The sequence below is a fragment of the Phocoena sinus genome, chromosome 9, assembly GCF_008692025.1.
Source record: "Phocoena sinus isolate mPhoSin1 chromosome 9, mPhoSin1.pri, whole genome shotgun sequence".
Taxonomy (NCBI): domain Eukaryota; kingdom Metazoa; phylum Chordata; class Mammalia; order Artiodactyla; family Phocoenidae; genus Phocoena; species Phocoena sinus.
Window position 1 is genome coordinate 72,920,335 of NC_045771.1, and position 24,195 is coordinate 72,944,529.

General features: G+C 38.0%; 1 protein-coding gene across 1 annotated transcript; it reads right to left on the reverse strand.

Moving 5' to 3' along the window:
* Positions 1-1,711: 1,711 nt before the first annotated feature.
* TWISTNB (TWIST neighbor) lies at positions 1,712-23,795 on the reverse strand. Its single transcript, XM_032643650.1, is given in 5 exon segments — positions 1,712-4,043; positions 4,045-4,396; positions 5,674-5,882; positions 18,623-18,764; positions 23,457-23,795. Coding segments are annotated over 5 exon segments (1,014 nt in total). The 5' UTR covers positions 23,711-23,795; the 3' UTR covers positions 1,712-3,986.
* Between the last annotated feature and the right edge of the window lie 400 nt (positions 23,796-24,195).

Sequence of the window (24,195 nt, forward strand, 5' to 3'; positions counted from 1 at the left end):
AAGCCCTATAGTGTCCTTTCTTTATCTTTCTTTGTAGCCTTTGTTTTAAAGTCTGTTTTGTCTGATATGATTGTTGCTACCACTGCTTTCATTTCCATTTGCATGAAGTATCTTTTTCCATCCCCTTTCAGTTTGTGTGTGTCCTTTGCCCTAATGTGGGTCTCTTGTAGGCAGCATATTGTACGCTCTTGTTTTATCATCTAATCTGCCACTCTGTCTTTTGCTTGGAGCATTTACTCTATTGACATTTAAGGTAGTTATTTATAGACATGAATTTATTGCCATTTTAAACCTAGTTTTCCAGTTGATTTTGTATTTCTTCTTTCTTTTTGTTTTTCCTTTTGTGGTTTGATGGCTTTTTTTAATATTATGCCTGACTTCTCTCCTTTTTGGTTTTTGTGAATCTACTGTATGTTTTTGATCTGTGGTTACCCAACTTTTCACGTATGCTAACCCATTACTCTATCTACTTGCTTTAGACTTGTAATCATATAGGATCAAACACATTCTAAAAAAACCCCCAAAAAACTACATTGTCTTACTCCCCTTCCCCATATTTTACGATTTTTCTCTCGTTTTACATTTTTGTTTATCCTTTTGCTATTCATTGTATTTTCACTTTCACAAATTTTGATTTTTAAAAAAATCTATGTACTGTCTGGAGTAATTTACAATTGTGATTCCTTTCCTGTAGATTTTTGCTTCCTTTCTATTTAGAGAAGACCTTTCAATATTTCTTTCAGGATAAGTTTAGTATTGCTTTATCTTTTAAAATTTGCTTGTCTGAGAAATTCTTTCTCTCTCCTATTCTAAATTATAATCTTGCTGGGTAGAGTATCCTAGATGGCAGGATTTTCCTTTTCAGGACTTTGAATGTATCTTGAGACTCCCTTCTGACTTGCAATGTTTCTGTAGAGAAACTAGCTGATAGCCTTAAGGTGGTTCCCTTTTAACTAGCTCTTTTTCTCTTGCTGCCTTTAGAATCTTCTCTTAAACTTTTGCCATTTTAATTATGTCTTGGTGTAGGTCTGTTTGGGTTCATCTTGTTTGAGACCCTCTGTGCTTCCTGCACCTGGATATCTCTTTAACTGTGAGAAGTTTTCAGCTAATTTCTTCAAACACATCTTCCATTCCTGTTTCTCTTCCTTCTCCTTCTGGCATGCCAATTATGTGTAGATTGGCTGACTTTATATTATCCCATAGGCCTCATATATTGCTTTCATTTTTTTTTCATTTGTCTGCTGTTCTGATTGATTTCCATTATTAAATCTTCTAGATCACGTATTAATTCTTCTGCATTATTTAGTTTGCTATTCATTGCCTTTAGCTCAGCTTTCATCTTGGCAAATGAGTTTTCTAATTTTAATGGGCTCCTCTTTATAGTTTCTAGTTCTAGTGCATTTCTATTGATAGCCTTTAATTTCTTCAGTATTTTTATTACCTCCTTTTTAAATTCAGGATCTGGTAGACTGGAGAGGTCTGTTTCATTATTTCTTTCAGGGGCTTTCTCTTGTTCTTTTATTGGGACTGGCTCCTCTGCTTCTTCATTTTACTTATATTTCTCTGTGAATTTAGGAGAAACTTATCTACTGTGAAGGGTTGTTTTTATGTGGGAGCATCCATGTGTAGCCTGTATGAGTCTAATATTTTTGGAGGGCTGTTTTCAGTATAGATGCCTACCACATTTTTCCTCAGTATGTGCTGGCCATTAGCCCCTTGATAGAGGGTGTGATTGGTGGTGTGGTGACCAGAGCCCTGAAAACGTTTCAAACTTCTGTTTATTCCCAGTGATTAATGATTACTAGGAACTGGAGAGAGAATAAGGGGTCTAGTCTAGGCTAGAGGATTTTAATGAGCAAATTCCAAGATAAAAAGGAAAAACCTAGATTAATGTAGCATGTGAGAAGTGTTTTGAAGTATATATGGAAGATACCATCATCAGAGGTTTCTGTATCAGATAAAAACAACTGTCATTGTCACTTTATTCTAGGCAAGGCAAATGACCAGATCTGCCTTTTCACAGCTACTGACATTGTGAAAAACCATGAATAAATCTAGTTTCAAGTTCAGCATACGCTTTTCTTCAAAGATGCAAATTATTTTAAAATACAACATTGATTAACAGAAGCAGCAACTGAAGCAAAATACAATAAATATGTGGGAATTTATTTTGCTAAGCCACAAAGTATTTTTCCATGAATAGCATCAATTTCCTTAGTATTTACCAGAAGGGATTTAGAATTGTTTCACTAAACAATTTTTCACATTAAGTCAGACATTATAATTATGTATTTAAATTTAGAAATTTAAAGGAAGTATTTATGTGACATTTTCTGGGTATAGTACTACATTAAACTCTTGAGAATATGGTATAGCTTGTTTTAAATCTTTTTCAAATCATCCTTCCTTTAAACCAGTGCTGTCCAAAACAAAGATAATGTGGGCCCCTCAGATGCAATTTTTAATCTTTAAAAAAAAAAAATGAAAAAAACTGATTTAATTGTAACATTTTATTTACCCCACTGTACCAAAATATTATAATCTCACCAATATACAAAATTGAGATATTTTACATTCTTTGTACATCTTCAAAATCTGATGTGTATTTTATACTGGTACCTCATCTCTATTTGGACTAGCTACATTTTGAGGGCTAAATACCCACATGAACCTAATGATGAGGAAAGATACTGGCCTGCACATTTCCACTGTCTGGCACATGTGCTTGTAGACAAACATTGTGAGTGACTGCCACTCTCCAAATTCTATATTCTATCATTACAGATTGGATCTACTACTATGGGAACCCATACATTAACAAACATTAAACAATGTAAGACCAGTACTATGTCTGATACTACTAGATAAATGGCAATGAACATGGATGCCATGGATCACAACTAACAGTGAGTAGACAATCTTCTTTTTCTCTGTAGCACTTACCACAATTAGTAATTTTCTGTATTTCTTATATTGTGTATGTGCATCTGTTTTTCCTATGACATTCCATGAGGGAAGGAATTATTTCTACCTTGTTTGCCATTATACCCCTGGACCTCAGTAGAATGTGTTTTACACACAGATCATCAAATACCTGTTACCTGAACGAACACAACCTTGCACTGATTATCAGGCTCAACCAGCTTGTCATTTCATTCTTCACTGTTTTCCAATAGTTAAGACATATTCCACATTTTCTCAGTGAAAGCAGTGAATAGCTGTTTTCTCTTCATAATAATTTCTAGTAGCTTAACTCAAATATTAAAAGTAGGGAAGTTCCCCACTAGACAGAATCACATTTCTCCTGTCTTCAGCAGACTCTCCTCCTCTCCAACACACAAAAAAAGCAGAAATGGTTGAGGCACAAATGAACAAGTGTCAGAAAACAGCCTCTCCATCAACCTCTCAGACTGAGAGAAAAAGGAAAACAACATACATGCACCTAGAAGAAAAGAATAGTGAATATTGTTTCCTACCACACAGTCAGTAGTGGCAAGATTCTTAAGAGCTCTGGAAACTTCAGAAACTCCTTTGGCAAACCATTCTAAGTTAACAGTAGAAATACTGTAGTAGCCATGATAAAAGAAATCCTAAAACTGGTCATTTAAACAAAGCAAAATAGCATGTCATGTAATATCATGACTAAATGTGAAACCTGTAACAACAAAAAAGCCCAAGCTCAAAACTCATTCTGTATGATATGAAATAATACTGTATTTTAAAAGTCCTTTTGCAGACTGTAGAAATCATTTTATTTAGAAGGTATACACTGGAAGAATGAAGGAGTTGAGATTGAGGGCAGCTCTTACCTTTCTATTCTGTCTGTCTATAGTAAAATGGCACTTCAATAATACTGGCATTTCCCAAATTTATCTGTTTTGTAGTTTTAGCACCAAAAACTCAAATGTTCCCTGTTTTGCAAAGTATTGGAATACAAAACATTTCATAGTTCAAACTTTAGTCATCTCTTTTGTGTAAATCAATTTTTAAAAAACCAAATCATATTTAAAATGCACTAGAAAATTACTTTTCCCTTTTCTTTTTAGGTGCATGTTCCAAAAGTGGTGCAAATTCAGCCTCCTCACTGTGCTTTCTTTTCTTTTTTTTCTTTTTATGGTCACTTTGGTAACCACTGGAGTCACTGCCTTGGAAAACAGGGTCCTGGTGCTTTTTCTTCTTCTTTGGCTCTTCCTCCCAGAGGCCATTCACATTGTTATTAATCTGCAGATCTGTCTCTTCCTTCATGGTAACATCTAGCTCTGTGATACCACTTTCCACTTCATATGGCTCTGGGTCTTTCTTCTTTTTCTTTTTCTTCTTTTGAGGTTTTTCAGTAGCTTCTTCAGTGCCAGTTTCTGTTACTTCTTCAGAAATTGCAGAGCACTTGGTTTGTAAACTATAAATTAGTTTAAAAAATTTATAGAACATTAAGCAAAAATGAAAGAACAAAATAAGATCAAGAATATTCCCCACATGCTAAGATTTTTCTAAATAATGACAGTAGTACAAGATATCATACCTAGGACACAAATTTCAAATATTCTATCCTGTTATCTCCCAGCACAGTGACATGTCTTGGAAATGTTAAATTTTTTGTTTCCCAAGTACTTTTCCTAGACTGTTTCATATATAAAAATGACATAAACTTTTGTCAAAAACATGGCTTCTAAATTTTAGCTTGGTTCGGAAAACCAAACTGAACACTAAACATCACCATACCCACCCAGCCTTACCAGCCAAACCAGTGACATTTGATAGGAAAAAAAAAAAAAGAAAAAAAACTTCTCATATCTATCAAAGTATTGGAGTTCCCCATCTACTACCTCAATCCTTGTTTAAGTAATAGTTCATTGTTCTTCTTAACCTATGCTGAAACAGTATGACTTCAAAGTTGTGAATATTTTATAAAAACAAGGATCAATGAAGTAGCCCTCTCTCTACAGAACTGCTGTCCCATAGAGTAGCACTAGCCACCTGTAACTATTTAAATTTAAGAAATTTCAATAAGCTAACTTAAAAAATTCACTTCCTCAGTCACACTAGTCACATTTCAGATGCTCAAGAGTGAGGCTTGAGCAACAGGCTAGATTGCACAAATATAGCACATTTCTATCATCACAGAAAGTTCTTTTGGACAGCTGCTCTAGAACTTTAACCCATACTCCTGTTACTTATCAAGGCCTTATCAAGGCAGAATCTAGAAAAAGTTGCTAACACAGGATGCGAAGAGTCCCCCCCCCCCCCCCATTAAACTTGGCTCCCATGAACCCAGGCTCAGGATCAAAGTAATTCTTATAAGAATTCCAAACAAGAAAAATACAGAAATTAAATGATCTACCTGGTATAATGACAATAATAAAATCATTATTTTTGTTTCAACTGTGTAAAAACAAGAGGGTAATAGTTATGCAATATGATTAAGCTTCTAGTAGTCTCAAGTTCAGGGATCAACTTTTAAAAAGATTACCAACAAACTAGAATACCAGTTAGATGCAGAGCTTCAGAATATTCAATGCACTGTCAGAGCACTTATGATTCATATTTACATTGACTTTATGGTTTGAAAGTACAAATATTCCAGTAAAAAAAATTAACTTTTTAAAAGCAGGATTTTGTTCCCTTAATTCAGAATTAATAGAAACGATTAAGTATCAAAAATGATTAGGAACTGACCTAGTGATATTTAGTTTTCCCCGAATGCAGAATACTCCAGCAGCATCTGAGTCTAAACGAAATACTTCAAATTCTAGTTCATCACCCATGTTTATCTCCAGAGTCTGCCACTGCTCTGCTGGCATCTGCTCAGGTTTAGGAATGGAGGCATTGAAGCACCCGTGTACTAAACAGCCAATGTGGCTGGAAGACACTTTATTAACTGTACCCTGGGAAGGAGGAAAAAATATTACATCAAGAAGAGAGCCAAAGAGTTAAAAGGTGAAACAAACTTTACAGTCTTCAAAGTGATCTTCAAATAGAAAATGTCAAAATAATGGTATAATTCAATATCGAAAAAGTTGATCCTCATTTAAAACTTACCACATATTACACTAAAATACCACTTTAGGAACACTCTAGAGTTTTTAGAAAGCTCACCTTGAGCATGGCTATTTTAACTAAACCATAACATTACCAGAAGCTTTAAAACTAAATAATAAAATAACAATACTATATGATTTTAAGGTTAAAATGAAAATTTCCAAGAAACTTAGTTTTCTAGTCCCCTAGGAATCAACATATATAAAGTTAATGAATGAAAACCCGAAGCTTTTTTCTAAAAATCACATATTTTGAATTATAAAACTGTAAGAAATATTAACACATATACGGTGTTGTTTAATGGCAGTACCTCCTTCCACATGTGCCAGAATAAAACTTACTTGTCTCCTTATAAGGAGTCTGGAGTCCAGAATGGTACCTTCTGGATGGTCTGAAGGATCTGTGCTACATCTATACATTAGAATATTATTCAGCAATAAAAAGAAGCTACCAAGCCAAGAAAAAGACGTGGAGGAACCTTAAACACATTTGTACGTGAAAGAAGCCAATCTGAAAAGGTTACATACTCTGTGATTCCACTATATGACATTCTGGAAAAAAGGCAAAACTATGGAGACAGTTTAAAAAAAAAAGAAAAAGTAAGTTGCCATGGTTTCTGAGGGAGGGAGCAATGAATAGGTAGAGCACAGAGGATTTTTAGAGTGACCAGTTATTCCATAGGATACTGTAATGTTGGATATGTGTCATTATACCTTTGTCAAAACTCAAAGAATGTACAATACAAAGAGTGAACTCTACTGTAAACTATAGACTTTAATAATGTATCAATATTGGCTCAACAATTGTAACAAATGTACCACATCTGTATGTATGTCAATAATAACTGAAATAGTATGTTTATGTGAGGATTTTTTGGGGGGGGGGAGCGGTGTGGAAGGAGGTGATGTATATGAGAATGCTATACTTTACATTCAATTTTTCTAAAACTGTTATCAAGTTTTCAATTAAAAAGTACTCAATGAGCAAAGAAAAGTCTTTTCAATGTATGGGTTGAGAACACTGAATATGGGCAAGAAAATGGAGCTCAAGGACCTATGAAGTCCTACACACAAAAAAACAAGATTGATCACAGACCTACACAGAAAAGCTAAAACTACAAAAATTCTAGAATCTTATAGAAGAATATCCTTGCAACTGAGGGGTAGCCAAGTTTCTTAGATAGGCTCTAGAAAGTATAATATGATAAATTAGACTGCATCAAAATTAAAAGCTTCTGCTTGTCAAATGGTACCATTAAAAGTTAATAAATAAGACACAGACTGGGAATGAATACTCACAATACAGTTACCTGAAAAGGATGTGTACCAAAACTATGAAAAGAATATAAAACCCCAGTTAAAAAGGGATAAAGTACTTGAACAGGCCCTTCTCACCGAAACATATGAAAAACAGCTCATGAGGGAAATACAAATTAAAACCGTAAGGAAAAACTACCATATGCCCACCAGTAAAATCAAAAGACAACACCAATTGTCGGCAAGAATGCAGAGCAACTGGAAGTACTGAAGGGGATATTAGTTCTCCATAAAGTTAAACACACGTTTACCCTGACCTAGCAATACTGCTTCAAGTTTCTACTTAGGAGAAACGAAAATACATGTTTACAATAGCTCTGTTCATAACAGGTCCAGACTGGAAACAACTCAAATGTCCATCAATGAGGATGGATAATCAAATTGATAATCAAAGTACATATATACTCATATAACTGAATACCATGAACGATTAGAAGACAAAATCCACCAATATACCGGACAGCATGGATATTACTCAAAAACATGACCAAAAGAGGCCAGACTGTGAGTGTATAACGAAAAATTCCACTGATAAGGAATTATAGAACAAGTGAAACTAATTTATGATAATGAAATCAGAATAGTGTTTGTATCTAGGATAAAGGGGATTGACCAGGACAGGGCATGAGAGTCACTTCTAAGGAGAGAAAATGGTATACGCACTTGTCAGAATTCACTGGGCTGCACGGGATGATCTATTGCATTTTACTGTATGTAAATTAAACCTGATACATTATATTGTATGTAAACTGTATCTCATATTATTAAATGGAAAAAAATGGTCAAATTATTTGAGGACTGGATCTTATTGTAGGGGACAGAGTAAAAGGGATAATTTAACTTCGTTTCACTTTCTGTACAATTAGAATGTTATTTCCATGTACACATTTACATTTATGATAATTTACAAAAAGCAGATGACAGTTTAATTTGGGAATTTTAAAGTACAAATCTACCACCAACTTTAATAGTATGGAGGTTATAGGATCCCAGTTTGTAGGGCGAGGGTACTATTTCTAGCAGTTCAAATGACATTGAAAAACATTCTTAAATTAGAAAGGCCTTGTAATTTTGTTATAGTGAAATCTGACCTACATTTTAATTAACAGTATCAAGGGCTAGTTAACAGTTCTCATGGACTAAACAATTCCTATAGACATTTAGTTAAAGGAAAAAATACATATATATACAAGTACATATGAACACAGAGAACTGCTGGTGGGAAAGGAGCAAGTGATGTGGATAAATGTACACATTTTAGTAGATTTCACATCAACTTCTGCATTTTCACCTTCTCTTAAAAAACAAAAAACAAAAAACTGAAAGACCTTCCCCACAGGGCCTTCATTTCCACAGCACAGTATGGATGCCTTGACCCCTATCATTCATTTCCATTACCTGCCTGGTCCCACAGCTATTTGGATTTGCAACTCCAGTTCTATATATTGCTATACCATCTGAATCCTATATAAAAAAACTATACTTGTATATATTTGAGAAGTTATAAAATAGTAATAAAAAAATGTTAACCCTTTAAAATCATTCTGATGGTATACAGAGAATAAATTGGATGGGACATATACTCTGTACATGCACGTCAGTTTTAGTATCATGGAGTTTAAAAACTTGCCTAGACTGCCACTGAACAGAAAAAAGAATGAAAATAAATGACATTGTTTAAGACACCTCTAGGACAATATCAAGTGCAGTAAGATTCACATGATAGGGGACACAGAAGGTTAAGAGAGAAAGGGCCTGAGAAAATATCTGAAGAGATAATAGCTGAAAACTTCCCTAACCTGGGAAAGGAAAGAGGCACTCAAGTCCAGGAAATGCAGAGTCCCATACAGGATGAACTCAAAGAACATGCCAAGACACACTGAAAAGTAATAGCTAACCTACAAGGTAACTCCCATAAGGTTACCTGCTAATATTTCAGCAGAAACTCCACAAGCCCTAAGAGAGTAGCAAGATTATTTAAAGTGATGAAAGGGAAAAACCTACAACCAAGAATAAATACCCAGCAAGGGTCTCAAAAGATTTGATGGAGAAATTAAAACCTTCACAGATAAGCAACACCTAAAAGAATTAAGCACCGCAACACGAGATTTACACAATAAATGTTAAAGGAACTTCTCTAGGCAAAAAAGAAAATGCCACAACTAGAAACAAGGAAATTACGAAATGCAAAAACTCACCAGTAAAAGCAAACATAGTAAAAGGTAGGAAATCACCCACATGCAAAGCTAGTAGGAAGGGGAAAACATTAAAGTGGTAAAAATCACCTACATCCACAATAAGCAATTAAGGGAAACAAAAAACAATTAGATGTAAAATATGGTATCAAAAAGAGTAATCATAAGGGGAAAAGAGTACAAATGTAGGGCACTTAAAATGCATTTGAAATTAAGAGATTAACACCTTAAAAGCAATCACATATATATACATATGTGTTTTATATATATATATGTATGTTATATACATATATGTGTTTTTTATATATATATATATATATATAGAGAGAGAGAGAGAGAGAGACTGCTCTACAAAAACCTCATGGTAACCACAAACCAAAAATCTGTAATAGATTTACACACACAAAAGACAAAAGGAATCCAAACATAACACTAAAGATAATCACCCACTCACAAGAGAATAAAATTAAAAAAGGGGAAAAAAAAGACCTACAAAAACAAGTCTAAAACAATTTTTAAAAACGGCTATAACAACATACATATTGGTAATTACCTTAAATGTAAATGGACTAAATGCTCCAACCAAAGTTCACAGACTGGCTGGAGGAGATCAAGATGGCAGAGGAGTATGATATGCAGCTCACCTTCTCCCACAAAAATATTAAAAATACATCTACTAGTGAACGATTCACATAGAACATCTACTAAATGCCAAAAGAAGACCTCAGACTTCCGATCACAAGAAAACCTCCCCATAGCCACGTAGGATAAAAGGAAAATGAAAAAGAAGGAATTGCAATGGGTCCTACACCCCAAAGAAGGAGCTGTGAAGGAGGAAAGGTTCCCACGCCCTGGGAAGTCTCTTCACCAACAAGGAGATCAGAATGTATGGAGGGATAGCTTCATAGCCCAAGAGGAAAGAGCAGCAACTGGTGTGTGGAAGGCAAAATGGAGAATAACATGCACAGAAGACCAGCAGTGCCACACTGCATTCCCCAGCCTGAGACACTCCTCTGTTGGTGTGGGAGGGGGCTGGGTGCTGAAGCTCAGGCTTCAGAGGTCAGACCCAGGGAAAGGACTAGGCCCACCACGAGTTTCTTTCCCCTGTGAGTGCTCCCAGACAACAGGACACCGCTATAGGAGCTCCAGCGGTGTGCTGAGTCACTGCCACCACAGCAGGCTCCTGAGGCTGGCATGGACTGCCGCTAAAAGACCCACAAGCAGGTGCCAGGCCCTGCCCTGTCCCAGTCCAGGAGTACGTGGAGAGCACCACCCATACGAGACCCTTCAAGCGGGCGTGAAGCTCTATCCCTGCTGTCCCGGGAGTGCACAGATAGCACCAGCCCATACAAGACTCATGAACAGGCATCAAGCACAGCCCCCAGTGTCCCAGGAGGGTGTGGAGAGTAGTCGCCCATAGAACACCCATGAGCAGGTGCTAGGCCCTGCCCCTGCTGTCCCAGGAGGGCATGAGAACAGCAATTCATACGAGACCCACGACCAGGCAACACGCCCTGCCCCCAGTGTCCCAGGAGTGGAGAGCGGCCACCCACACAAGACCTTTCACCAGGCACCATGTGCTGTCCCTACTGTCTGGGGAGCATGTAAGGAAGGCTGTACCTACACACCCCATATCAAGGGGATAATGGCAAGCACACAATGAGGAAAGAGACAGCAAGCATCCAAACTAAAAGCAGCCTCTCAATTCCAGAAAACACGGCAGAGTAGAAGGACTTGAGCTAACCTCCTCTTGCAGAAACACCAAAATCACAACTGCTGAACAATCATTGATAAAGAAGACTGGAACCAAGAGAGATATTTTACATTCGAAGACAAAAAAGAAAACAAAGTGAGACGGCAGGAAGGGCGTTTTCGCAACATAATCAAATCCCATACTCACCAGATGGGCAACCCACAAACTGGAAAATTAATTATACTGCAGAGGTTCTCCCACAAGAGTGAGCCCCATGTCAGGCTCCCCAGCCAGAGGGTGTGGCATCAGAAGGAATCCCTAAAAGCACTTGGCTTTGAAAGCCAGCAGGGCTTGAGTGTAGGAGCTCCACAGGACTGGGGGAAACACTCCACTCATGGAGGGTGCACACAAGGCTTCACATGCACTGGGACCCAGCATAATGCAGTAACTCCATAGGAGCTGGGGCTGGACTACCTATGGGTCTTGGAGGATTTCTGCGGGGGGGAGGTGCGGGTCAGCTGTGGCTCATGACGGGGGGCAAGAACACTGGTGGCAGAGGCCCCAGAGAATACTGATTAGTGTGAGCTCCCTTGCCGTTTTGACATCAAGACCTGGCCCTACCCAACAGCCTGCAGGCTCCAGTGATGATGAAAAGCCTCAGGCCAAACAACCAGCAGGATAGGAAAACAGCCCCACCCATCAGCAGACAAGGTACTTAAAGCCACAGTGAGCTCACAGCCACCTATAAACACACCCCTTGACATGGCCCTGCCCACCAGAGGGACAAGACCCAGCTCCACCCACCAGGGGGCAAGCACAGGTACCTTCCACCAAGAAGCCCGCACAAGCCTCAGGTCACCAACAAGAGGGCAGACACCTGAAGCAAGAGGAGCTACAATCCTCCAGCCAGCAAAAAGGAGACCACAAACACAGACAGTTAGACAAAATGAGATGCCAAAGAAATATGTTCCAGATGAAGGAACAAGATAAAAACCTACAAGAACTAAATGAAGTGGAGATAGGCAACTTACCTGAAAAAGAATTTAAAGTAATGAGAGTAAAGATCTAAGATATTGGGGGAAAAATTGGCAGCACAGACCAAGAAGTTGCATGAGGTGTTTTTAAAGAACAGATGAACAATACAATAACTGGAATGAAAAATACAGAAGAATTAATAGCAGAATAACTGAGGCAGAAGAACAAATAAGTTAGCTCAAAGACAGAATGGTGGAAATCACTGCCATGGAACAGACTAAAGAAAAAAAAATGAAAAGAAACGAGGACAGTCTCAGAGACCTCTGAGGCAACATTAAATGCACCACCATTCGCATTATATGGGTCCCAGAAGGAGAAGAGAGAGAAAGGGCCTGAGAAAATATCTGAAGAGATTATAGCTGAAAACTTCTCTACCGTGAGGAAGGAAACACTCAAGTCCAGGAAGCACAGAGTCCCATACAAGATAAACCCAAGGAGGAACACACCAAAACACATATTAACCAGACTGACAAAAATTAAAGAAAAAATATTAAAACAAGGGAAAAGTAACAAATAACATATAAGGGAACCCCCATAAGTTTATCAGCTGATTTTTCAACAGAAACTCTGCAGACCAGAAGGGAGAGGCACAATACATTTAAACTAACAAAAAGGAAAAGTTTAAAAACAAGGAATACTCTACCCAGCAAGGCTCTTGTTCACATTTGACAGAGAAATCAAGTACTATAGACAAGCAAAAACTAAGAGATTTCAGTACCACCAAACCAGCGTTACAACAAATCCTGAAGGAACTTCTCTATGTGGAAAAGAAAAGGCCACAACTAGAATCAAGAAAATTACGAATGCGGAAGCTCACCAGTAAAGGCAAACATCAAGTAAAGGCAGGAAATCGTCCACACACAAACCAGCAATCGTGAGAAGAGGAAAGTACAAATGCAGGATATTGGAACTGCTTTTGAAATTAAAAGATCAGCAACTTCAAACAATCTTGTACATATACAGACTTCTATATCAAAACCTCCTGGGAACCACAAACCAATAATCTATAATAGATACATAAAAAAAGCAATCCAAACACATCATTAAAGATAGACATCAAATCACCAGAGTAGAGAACAAAAGAGGAAGGGAAGAAAAAAGACCTTAAAAAACAAATCCAAAACAATTAACAAAATGGCAATAAATACATTCATATCGATAATTCCCTTAAATGTAAATAAACGCTCCCGACAAAAGACACAGACTTGCTCAATGGATACAAAAACAAGACCCGTATATATGCTGTCTACAAGAGACTGACTTCACATCTAGGGACACATACCGACTGAATGTGAGGGGATGGAGAAAGGTATTCCACGCAAATGGAAATCAAAAGAAAGCTGGAGTAGCAATACTTATATCAAACAAAATAGACTTTAAAATAAAGAATGTTACAAGAGACAAAGAAAGAAACTACATAATGATCAAGGGGACAATCAAAGAAGATGGAACAATCAAAGAAGATATAACAATTGTAACAACTGTAAATATATATGTACTCAACATAGGAGCACCTCAATATATAAGGCAGGGCTTCCCTGGTGGCGCAGCGGTTGACAGTCCACCTGCCGATGCAAGGGACGTGGGTTCGTGCCCCGGTCCGGGAAGATCCCACGTGCCACAGAGCGGCTAGGCCCATGAGCCATAGCCGTTGGGCCTGCGCGTCCAGAGCCTGTGCTTCACAACAGGAGGGGCCGCAACAGTGAGAGGCCCGGGTACCAGAAAAAACAACAACAACGACAAAAAATACATAAGGCAAAATGCTAACAGACATAAAAGGAGAAACCAGCATTAACACAATAACAGTGGGGGACTTTGTCATCCATTTTCATCAATGGGCAGATCATCCAGACAGAAAATCCATACGGAAACACAGGCCTTAAATGACACAAAGATGGACTTAATTGATATTTTTAGAACATTCCATCTGAAAGCACCAAAATACACTTTCTTCTCAAGTGCACATGGAACATTCTCCAGGATAGATCACATCTGGGGCCACAATAAACGCCTTGGTCAATTTCAGAAAACTGAAATCATATCAAGCATCTTTTCTGACCACAACGCTATGTGATTAAAAATCAACCACAGGAAATAAACTGTAAAAAACACAAACACATGGATGCTGAACAATATATTACTAAACCAATGGAACACTGAGGAAATCAAAGAGGAAATCATAAAACACCTAAAGACAAATGACAACAAGAACACCATGGTCCAAAACCTTTGGGATGCAGCAAAAGCAGTTCTAAGAGGGAAGTTTATAGCATACAATCTTACCTCAGGAAACAAGAACAATCCCAAATAAACAACCTTACACCTAAAACAATGAAAGAAAGAATAACAAACAAAACCCAAAGTTAGTAGAAGGAAAGAAATCAAAAGATCAGAGCAGAAATAAATGAAATAAACAAAAACAAACAATTGAAAAGATCAATGAAACTAAAAGTTATTTATTTGAAAAGATAAAGAAAATTGATGAAAGTTTAGCCAGAGTCATCAAGAAAAAAAAGCAGAGTACTCAAATCAGTAAAGTTAGAAATGAAAGAGAAGTTGCAACTGACACCACAGAAATACAAAGGATAATAAGAGACTACAACAAAACAACTATATACCAATAAAATGGACAACCTAGAAGAAATGGAGAAATTCTTAGCAAAATACAACTGAACCAGGAAGAAAAGAAAATATGAACAGACTAATCAGAAGTACTGAAATTGAAACAGTGATTTAAAAACTTCCCCCAAACAAAAGTCCAGGACCAGATGGCGTCACAGGTGAATTCTATCAAACATTTAAAGAACAGGTAACACCTATCCTTCTGAAACTATTCTAAAAAATTGCAGAGGAAGGAACACTCCCAAGCTAATTCTACAAGGCCACCATCACCCTGATACCAAAGCCAGACAAAGATAACAAAAAAGAAAAATTACAGGCCAATATCACTGATGAACATAGATGCAAAAATACTCAACAAATTACTAGCAAACAAAATCCAAAAATACATTAAAATGATCATACACCATGATCAAGTGGGATTTATCCCAGGGACGCAAGGATTCTTCAAAATACGAAATCAATCAATATGATACAACACATTAACAAAGTGAAGAGTAAAAATCATATGATCATCTCAATAGAAGGAGAAAAAGATTTTGATAAAATTTAACATCTATTTACAATAAAAACGCTCCAGAAAGTGGGCATAGAGGAAACATACGTCAAGACAGTAAAGGCCATATATGACAAACCGACAGCTAATATCAAGCTCAGTGGTGAAAAGCTGCAAAGTATTCCGTCTAAGTTCAGGAACAAGGCAAAGATGAGCACTTTCAGCACTTTTATTCAACACAGTTTTGGAAGTCTTAGCACAGCAATTATAGAAGAAAAAGAAATAAACAGAATCCAAATTGGAAAGGAAGAAGTAAAACTGTCACTGTTTGCGGATCATGATACTATACATAGAAAATCCTAAAGACGCCACCAAAAACCAAGTAGATCTCATCAATGAATTTGGTAAAGTTGCAGGATTCAAAATTAATAGTCCCCTACATATGAACGAGTTCCATTCTGAGAGCACGTTATAAGTCCAATTTGTTTGCTGTAAGTCCAACAAAGTTAGCCTAGGTACCCAACTAACATAATCGGCTGTACAGTACTGTACTGTAATAGGCATATAATACTTTTCACGCAAATAATACATAAAAAACACAAAAAGATAAAACATTTTTAATCTTACAGTACAATACCTTAAAAAGTACAGTAGTACAGTACAACAGCTGGCATACCAGGGCTGGCATCAAGTGAAGAGGCAAGAAGAGTTACTGACTTGAGGAGGGAGAGGAGGTGGGAGACGGCAGAGCTGAAGGATAGTCAGCAATAGGAGACAGAAGGCAAGCTGTGATTTCACTCACACCTGACGTTGATGGAAGGCACGTTTCCACCTTTGAAAGTTTGCAACTTGAAGGTTCATGTGTAGGGGACTTACTGTATATAGAAATCACTTGTATTTCTATGTGCTAAAAACAAACTTTCAGAAAGAGAAATTAAGGAAACAATCCCATTAACCATCATGTCAAAAATAATTGTCAAAAATAATTAAACACCTGCAAATAAACCTACCAAAGGGGGCAAAAGACCTGCACTCCAAAAACTGAAAAGAAATTGAAGACAACATAAACAAATGGAAAGATATACCATGTTCTTGGATTGGAAAAATCAGTATTGTTAAGATAACCATACTACCCAAGGCAATCTACCGATTCAGTGCAATCACTATCAAATTACCAATGGCAGTTTCAGAGAACTAAAACAAATAATTTTAAAATTTGTATGGAAACACAAAAAACCCCAAATAGCCAAAACAATCTTCAGCAAGAATAAGGGAGCTGGAGCAGTTAAGCTCCCTGACTTCAGACTATACTACAAAGCTACAGTCATCAAAACAGCATGGTACTGGCACAAAAATGGACACATAGATGAGTGGAACAGGATAGAAAGCCGGAAGAAATAAACCCATGCACTTAATGGTCAATTAATCTACGACAAAGGAGGCAAGAATATTCAATGGAGAAAAGACAATCTCTTCAATAAGCAGTGCTGGGAAAACTGGACAGCTACATGTAAAAGAATGAAATTAGCACATTTTCTAACGCCACATACAAAAATAAACTAAAAATGGATTAAAAACCTAAATGTAAGACCAGATACTCAAACTCCTGGAGTAAAACACAGGCAGAACACTCTTTGACATAAACCACAGCAATATTTTTTTGAATCCATCTCCTAGAGTAATGGAAATAAAAGCAAAAATTAAAAAATGGGATCTAATTAAATTTAAAATATTTTGCACAGCAAAGGAAACCGTAAACAAAATGAAAAGACAACCTATGGACCGGGAGAAAATATTTGCAAACAATGTGACTGACAAGGGATTAATTTCCAATATATACAAAGAACTCATAGAGCTCAGCATCAAAAAAAACAAACAACCCAATCAAAAAATGGGCAGAAGACCTAAACAGACATTTTTCCAAAGAAGACATACAGATGGAAAGATGCTCAACATCACTAATTACCAGAGAAATGCACATCAGAACCACAATGAGGTATCACCTCACCTTTCAGAACAGCCATCATCAAAAAGTCTACAAACAATAAATACTGGAGAGGGTGTGGAGAAAATGGAACCCTCCTGCACTGTTGGTGGGAATGTAAACTGATGCAGCCACTATGGAGAACAGTATGGATGTTCCTTAAAAAATTAAAAATAGGGCTTCCCTGGTGGCTCAGTGGTTGAGAGTCCGCCTGCCGATGCAGGGGACACGGGTTCATGCCCCGGTCTGGGAAGATCCCACATGCCGCGGAGCGGCTAGGCCCGTGAGCCATGGCCGCTAAGCCTGCACGTCCAGAGTCTGTGCTCCGCAATGGGAGAGGCCACAACAGTGAGAGGCCCGCGTACCGCAGAAAAAAAAAATTTTTTTAAATAGAGTCACCATATGATCCAGCAGTTGCACTCCTGGGCATATATCCAGAAAAGACAAAAACTAATTCTAAAACATACATGCTTCCAATGTTCACAGCTGCACTATTTACAATAGCCAAGACACGGAAGGAACCTAAGTGTCCACGGACAGAAGAATGGATAAAGAAGATGTGGTACACATACACACACACACACACACACACACACACACACACACAATGGAATAGTACTCAGCCATAAAAAGGATGAAATAATGCCATTTGCAGCAACATGGATGGACCTAGAGATAATCACACTAAGTGAAATAAGTCAGAGAAGAACAAGTATCATGATACCAATTATACATGGAATTTTAAAAAATGATACAAATAAACTTATTTACAGAACAGAAGTAGATTCACAAACATAAAGGACAAACTTATGGTTACCAAAGGGGAGGGGGAAGGATAAATTAGGAGTGGGTGGGGTTAACAGATACACACTATTATATATAAAACAGATAAACAACAAGAACCTACTGTATAGCACAGGGAACTATATTCAATGTCCTGTAATAATCTATAATGGAAAAGAGTCTGAAAAAGAATATATATGTATATATGAATATATATCACTTGAATCACTTTGCTGTACACTTGAAACTAACAGAACATTGTAAATCAACTATACTTCAATAAAAATTTTAAAAACTTACCTAGATTAAACTGATGGAAAATAATTTTTATTGTTTCCTTAAAAATTATTTTGTTACCTACAAAAGCAATCCTTGTGAATTCCAAGGTGTACAGTCTCTTAAAATTTTCCTAATTATATAATTAAATAACTATATAAAGAAAGATAGAATAAAAAAGATACATACCATAAGTTTTTGCCCTGGTTCAGGGCAGAAAATAACAAAATCTGCTTCAATGTTAAGATGAATGTGTCCCTGATCATCATAAATATCTCCTAATTCACCCACTACTTTGATGTTATCATAAGCAATGGGTACACCTAAAAGGCTGTAAAAAAAAAAAAAAAAAGATAGAAAAGAAAAACGATATTTATCCCCTTTTAATTGATTAGATATGCTGAGTCCAGAGTATACATCTCCTAATATAATCACCCATGACAAAAGCACAATAGTATATGATTAGACTGCAACAACTTTAGAAGTTCAATTTCGTCAAAGGGTTCCAAAATAATGGCTAAGTTAAAAATAATTATTCAAGATAGGTAGCCAGAAACAAAATGTCCAAGTATGCAAGAGCAATAAGTTGACACTTCTTCCCTATTTCCTATTCATCTGAATTCTAGTCATGCTAGAATGAGAGACAAAATGGGACTTAGCAAGAAAAATGTCTATTTCTGTGAATATTACTGAATCGAGGCAATTTTGGTATTATCCACCATTACCGAATTTCTGTACTAGATGGCATATAGCAAGAGAAGTATTAGGGTCAAAGCTGAAGCCCCTGAATATTAAAGCCAATGATGACTTAATGGAGAAAAATCCCCAAACTGCAACTGTTGCTAGTATAACAAAATGTTAACAAATACAACTATTTCATTTTTTGAGAACTGATTCTGACACTTTAATCTGTATGTTCGGGGCTTCCCTGGTGGCGCAGTGATTTGAGAATCTGCCTGCCACTGCAGGGGACACGGTGAACCCTGGTCTGGGAAGATCCCACATGCCGCGGAGCAACTAGGCCCGTGAGCCACAACTGCTGAGTCTGCGCGTCTGGAGCCTGTACTCCGCAACGGGAGAGGCCACAGCAGTGAGAGGCACGCGCGTACCGCCAAAAAAAATTACAGCTACTAAGGAGTCTGAGCTGGTGACTTCACTGCCACAGCCACTACCTACATGTTTCTGAAAACTTTCCTGACTCCCCCAGGCAAGGCTTAAATCATGCTGCCTCTACTCCTATAGGACTCTGAGCACAGTTCTTATTTACCTAATCTCTTTGTTTACATGTTTGGATTCCAGACAGGAATCTAAGGCCTTTGAGAGCAGAGAACATTTTTGGTGAACTCAAACTTCTAGAATGGTTCACAGAGAATAAAAGTAAGAATTTATACCTAGTAGCAGTTGTTTAAAACAGCCAGGAGTCACTGGAACGGAACTTAATACCAAATTAGGAAATCCATAAACTCAGAGACTTACTCCAGAAAGCACCCTTTTGAATTACTAATTTCTGCATGTGGCTTTCCTAAGCAGGAACTATACCATCACAAAGAAAATATTAGGGGCCCAGAAAACAGAGAGAAAGGAGGGGTTTAAAAAAAAAAGTAACCGCCACATGAGAAAAAAAAACAAAATTAACACTTTGTCTCCCCTAATCAACAATTAAAGAGTTTCAAGTGGGGGAAAACTGTTGTCCCCTAAGGGGCATTTGGGAGTTCGTGGTACTAATCATAGTTGTCACATTGCAAAGACCAGGGATGGGAAACATTCTGCCACGTACAAAACAGTCCTACACAATGAAAATTGTCCCTAGCTCTACATGAGTTAAATGAGTGGACAAACCTCATTTTATAAACATTTATAAACAGTCGGTCGTAGTACCTAAAAATATATGCATATATGTGTGTGTGTATGAACATAAAATCTTTGCATGGTTTCAATATAATTTAAAATTTCCAGGAATATAACTAATATATAAATTCAAGAGTAGCTTGTTTTGCATGGAACTTTACTGAGAATATACACATTATTTCAGGATAGCATTTTACCACTATAGACACTGTATGTTGTGTGAGCTATCAACCCAAGATCCCTGCACCAATCTACATTTGCAACTGATACATTCACAATGATTCAAGGTTAAGGAGGCTTTATTCTGTCCAGGTAGTCATGCTTGAGCATTATCACACTGAAATACATTTTGCTGTATTGTATGAGAGCACTATATGAATGTTTTTTCAATTCTGTAGGTAGATTATACTATCTTTAAGTTTCATTTCAGTACACTAAAGTGTGTTTCCAATGACAGTAAAGGTAGTACTGCAAAATATTTCTTATAAGAGGGCATACTGAGTTCTGCAGGGTTCAGAAGTGCTGACTAGGGAATGTGACCATAGAGCCTAAACCCAAAAGAACTTGTGTAAATCCAGCAAACCTTTTCAGAAGCAACTCACTGCATAATATTTACTAGAAATCATCAGACAGAGACAGACACCTCAACATTATACCTTTCCCTCTTTTACCTTTGCTCTTCTGAAACCATCCTAAGTAGGTTTCAGGGCCGAGTGATAGCCTCACTTGAGATACTTAGAAAACAAATCAAGTTTAAGGGATGATTAGACTGCATGCACACTTAAGACTTTTCTGGAACTACTGGGAGGTAACATATTTGCCACCTTCAAATAACTCAAGAGCTGTTATATACAAAAGGGATAAGAAAATGACCTCTCAAAGATATAGCTTAGAAATTATAATGTGATTTTGGAAACCTACTCATTTTCTCTAAGCAGACTTTTCAAAACTGAAATGGTATTATCTTTAAAAAATTCTGTCACTGGGAAAAAAAAGGTGGACAGTGTGTCATGTAGAGGATGCTGTTGAGATAACTAACATGAGAGCCATTCTCAATTCTCCCCTTTTCCTTACTTCTTAAACAAAGAGAAGCATGTCCTCCTGATTGTATAGAATGGCCCCAAAGTCTGGAAACATAAACTATATATGATAAATGGTGGATCAATATTACAATTCTTGATATATTCAATGTTTTGTCCCTCATTATTAATGCACAGTTAAATGTATGGTGCCCCTTTTGCACAGAATAAACTGGAGTTTTTAGCACACCCCCAGAATAATGGGGGGTAGGGTGGGGAGTTCAGATCTGTTCAGAGTGCAACTTAAGCCACATGGTCACACTGTCCAATTCAGTTACAGAAATTATCATTATCCAGTCAGTTCCTCATCTCTCTGGTGTAATGGTTCCTACTCCTCTAGCCTAAGTGGAGGCATTAATTAGTTACAGATCAAATATCTATGTTTCCAGATTTTATGACCACCTTACATATCCTTAAATCTTCCAAATGCATCCTCTCTAATCAATTTTCTCTTGGACAAGTATAACAAGCTCTTAATTTTTCTTCATATTTACTGTCTCATCCTCCTTAAACCCATCACATAATGCTATCAAGTGGTTTCTTAAACTGCAAATCTGCTTATGTCCCAGACATCACAGGTACCACTGTCTCAAGAGTGTGCCAAGTTTCAGAGCTGGAGGTTACCGAGAGGACAAAGTGGTAACCCTGCTTCCTGCTTAAGCAAACAGAACAAACAAACAAAAAAAACACCTGGCAAAGGCAGGTGGGGAAGAGCAAAATGGCCATCCTTTCTGAATTATCCTCCACCCCATCTTTGAGCCACTGCCCTCCTCTCCAGCTGTACCCAATGTCTTTCCCCTGATATAAACTTTACTTCAGTTACAAAGTACTTACAATTATCTGGGCAAAGTATTCTACTTCACAACTACTATCCATTTGTTTATGCCACTCTTTTTGCCCAGAATGCTGATATCTCAAAAGTACCCTCCTCCTACCAAGTTGTTCTCAAAGGTCCTAAGATCCAATTCACCACTTCTTCTTTCTATAACTTAATTTAGATTTCTGTCAAATTTTAACATTTCATTGATTTATCTGGCTTACATCTGTATCTTTACTAGTGCTTAAAGCTTCTTGAAACAGGGACCTTGTTTTTTTTTTATATCCCAAGTCTCTAGTATACAAAATAGATACACAAGTGTGTGCTGGTGCTTGGAGGAAGCTGCAAATTCTAGATGCTTAACCTATGTAGTGTTCAGGATCCCTTGAGAAAGTAGTGAAAAACCTTGGATGCTTTACCCAAGAAAACTGACATAGGAAAACTGCAATTTCCATGGGTTCATTAAATTCCTGAAGGGTAATAACGAATCCCCAGGGAATCCACTCACTCTAGTTTTATAACCCTTACTTTCCAGCCAAGTGGTCTAGAGGAATATTAAGGTATATCTATCTGCCCCCTCCCCCTGACCCTCCACCCTTGTAATTCTAAGCGTTTTCAAGTTATTTTCGAATATCTTACTTTAAATGCAGCAAAAGGGTTTTTTTCACCTTCAAGAGCAATAGGCTTTCCTTTTCCCACTCTTAAAAAGGAAACAAAGTAATAGTATTTCTCTCATCCCTGATCAGGTCCAAGAGAAGAGAAACCAGGGAGAGTACCAGGGCCAAAACAATAAAAACCGCCGTTCGTGGTTTATAAATAAACGATTGAACGAAGTATTAATGCTTCATGTATAATTTTCTATAAAGTGAAAGAGAATCTTTTGAAGTACTGCATTCCGAACTTTCATTATCAAATGAGAAAACATATAAAACTAACCGGTCTCCAAACCCCTGGTCTATTCTTACCTCTTCCTCTCGTGGAGCGAGCTTCTTCACCCCTTCCGCCAACACAATTCATGTCACCTTAACGTTTTCTTTCTTGCCTATGAAAGGGACTCTACAGATCTTGACCAGGGAGGCACTAGCCTCTCGAGGTGGACTGCCACTCCAGAATGCCTCGGGGTAAGCTCGCTGAGGCCGGTGAGACCTCCCATTCGCCCCTTTTCTGCTGCGCCATTAAGACGTCCACCCGCTGCCCCCTCCCGTGCCCCAAAGAAGGAGCAGTAAGCAACGCTATGATGTTGTCCGCTCTGGGAAAGAAAAGTGTAAGAGACTGGTACCTCTCGGAATAGCGCAGGAGCTCGGCATCGAGCTGTTCTCGGATACCGGTGCGTTTCCTGTTAAGGTAGCGCGGCGACAGTGCGATGTGTCTTCGGTGCGGCCCCGCCACCAGGCAGGAGTAGCGGCTATTCACGAGCGCACAGGCGGCCGCGTAGGTAGGCAATTCTAGGCAAGGCAAGACGCCGGCCGGTCCCACCACCGGCCCTTCTGAGGCCGCCTTCGGCCGCGGAGACGCTGAGCAACCCGCAGCCATGCGGCTGGTCAGGTTTCCCACGGCGCGCACTTGCTTACGCAGTCAATAACCGCCTCTCTCTGGACGCCGGGTTTCTACGTCATCCACCAGCTACCACGCCCCTAGGAAATTGCCTCTCCTGGCGCTGAAGTACTCAATTCTGACCAGCAGGGGGCAACCGCTTTTTCGCACTTGGACGCCTGTGGAGCTAGGAGCCTGTGGTTAAGCATTGAGCATGCTCAAAGGCCAACCATCACCCCGTCGCTCAAGAGACCGCAAACCCGTATTTTCGCTACGTCCTCATTGGATTTAGAATGTAGATTTATTCGGGGTTCACACTTTGATCATATCCAGTAGTAAGGTGGTTTGGTAGGTTTACAAGCTTGGACGGTACAACAAATAAATGTTAAAATATTTATGGAATATATTTTGTGCAGAGAACCCAATCCTAAAAAACAGCCCAGATGCCTCAGACGCAACACTTCTGAAAACGAAACCATCATCCC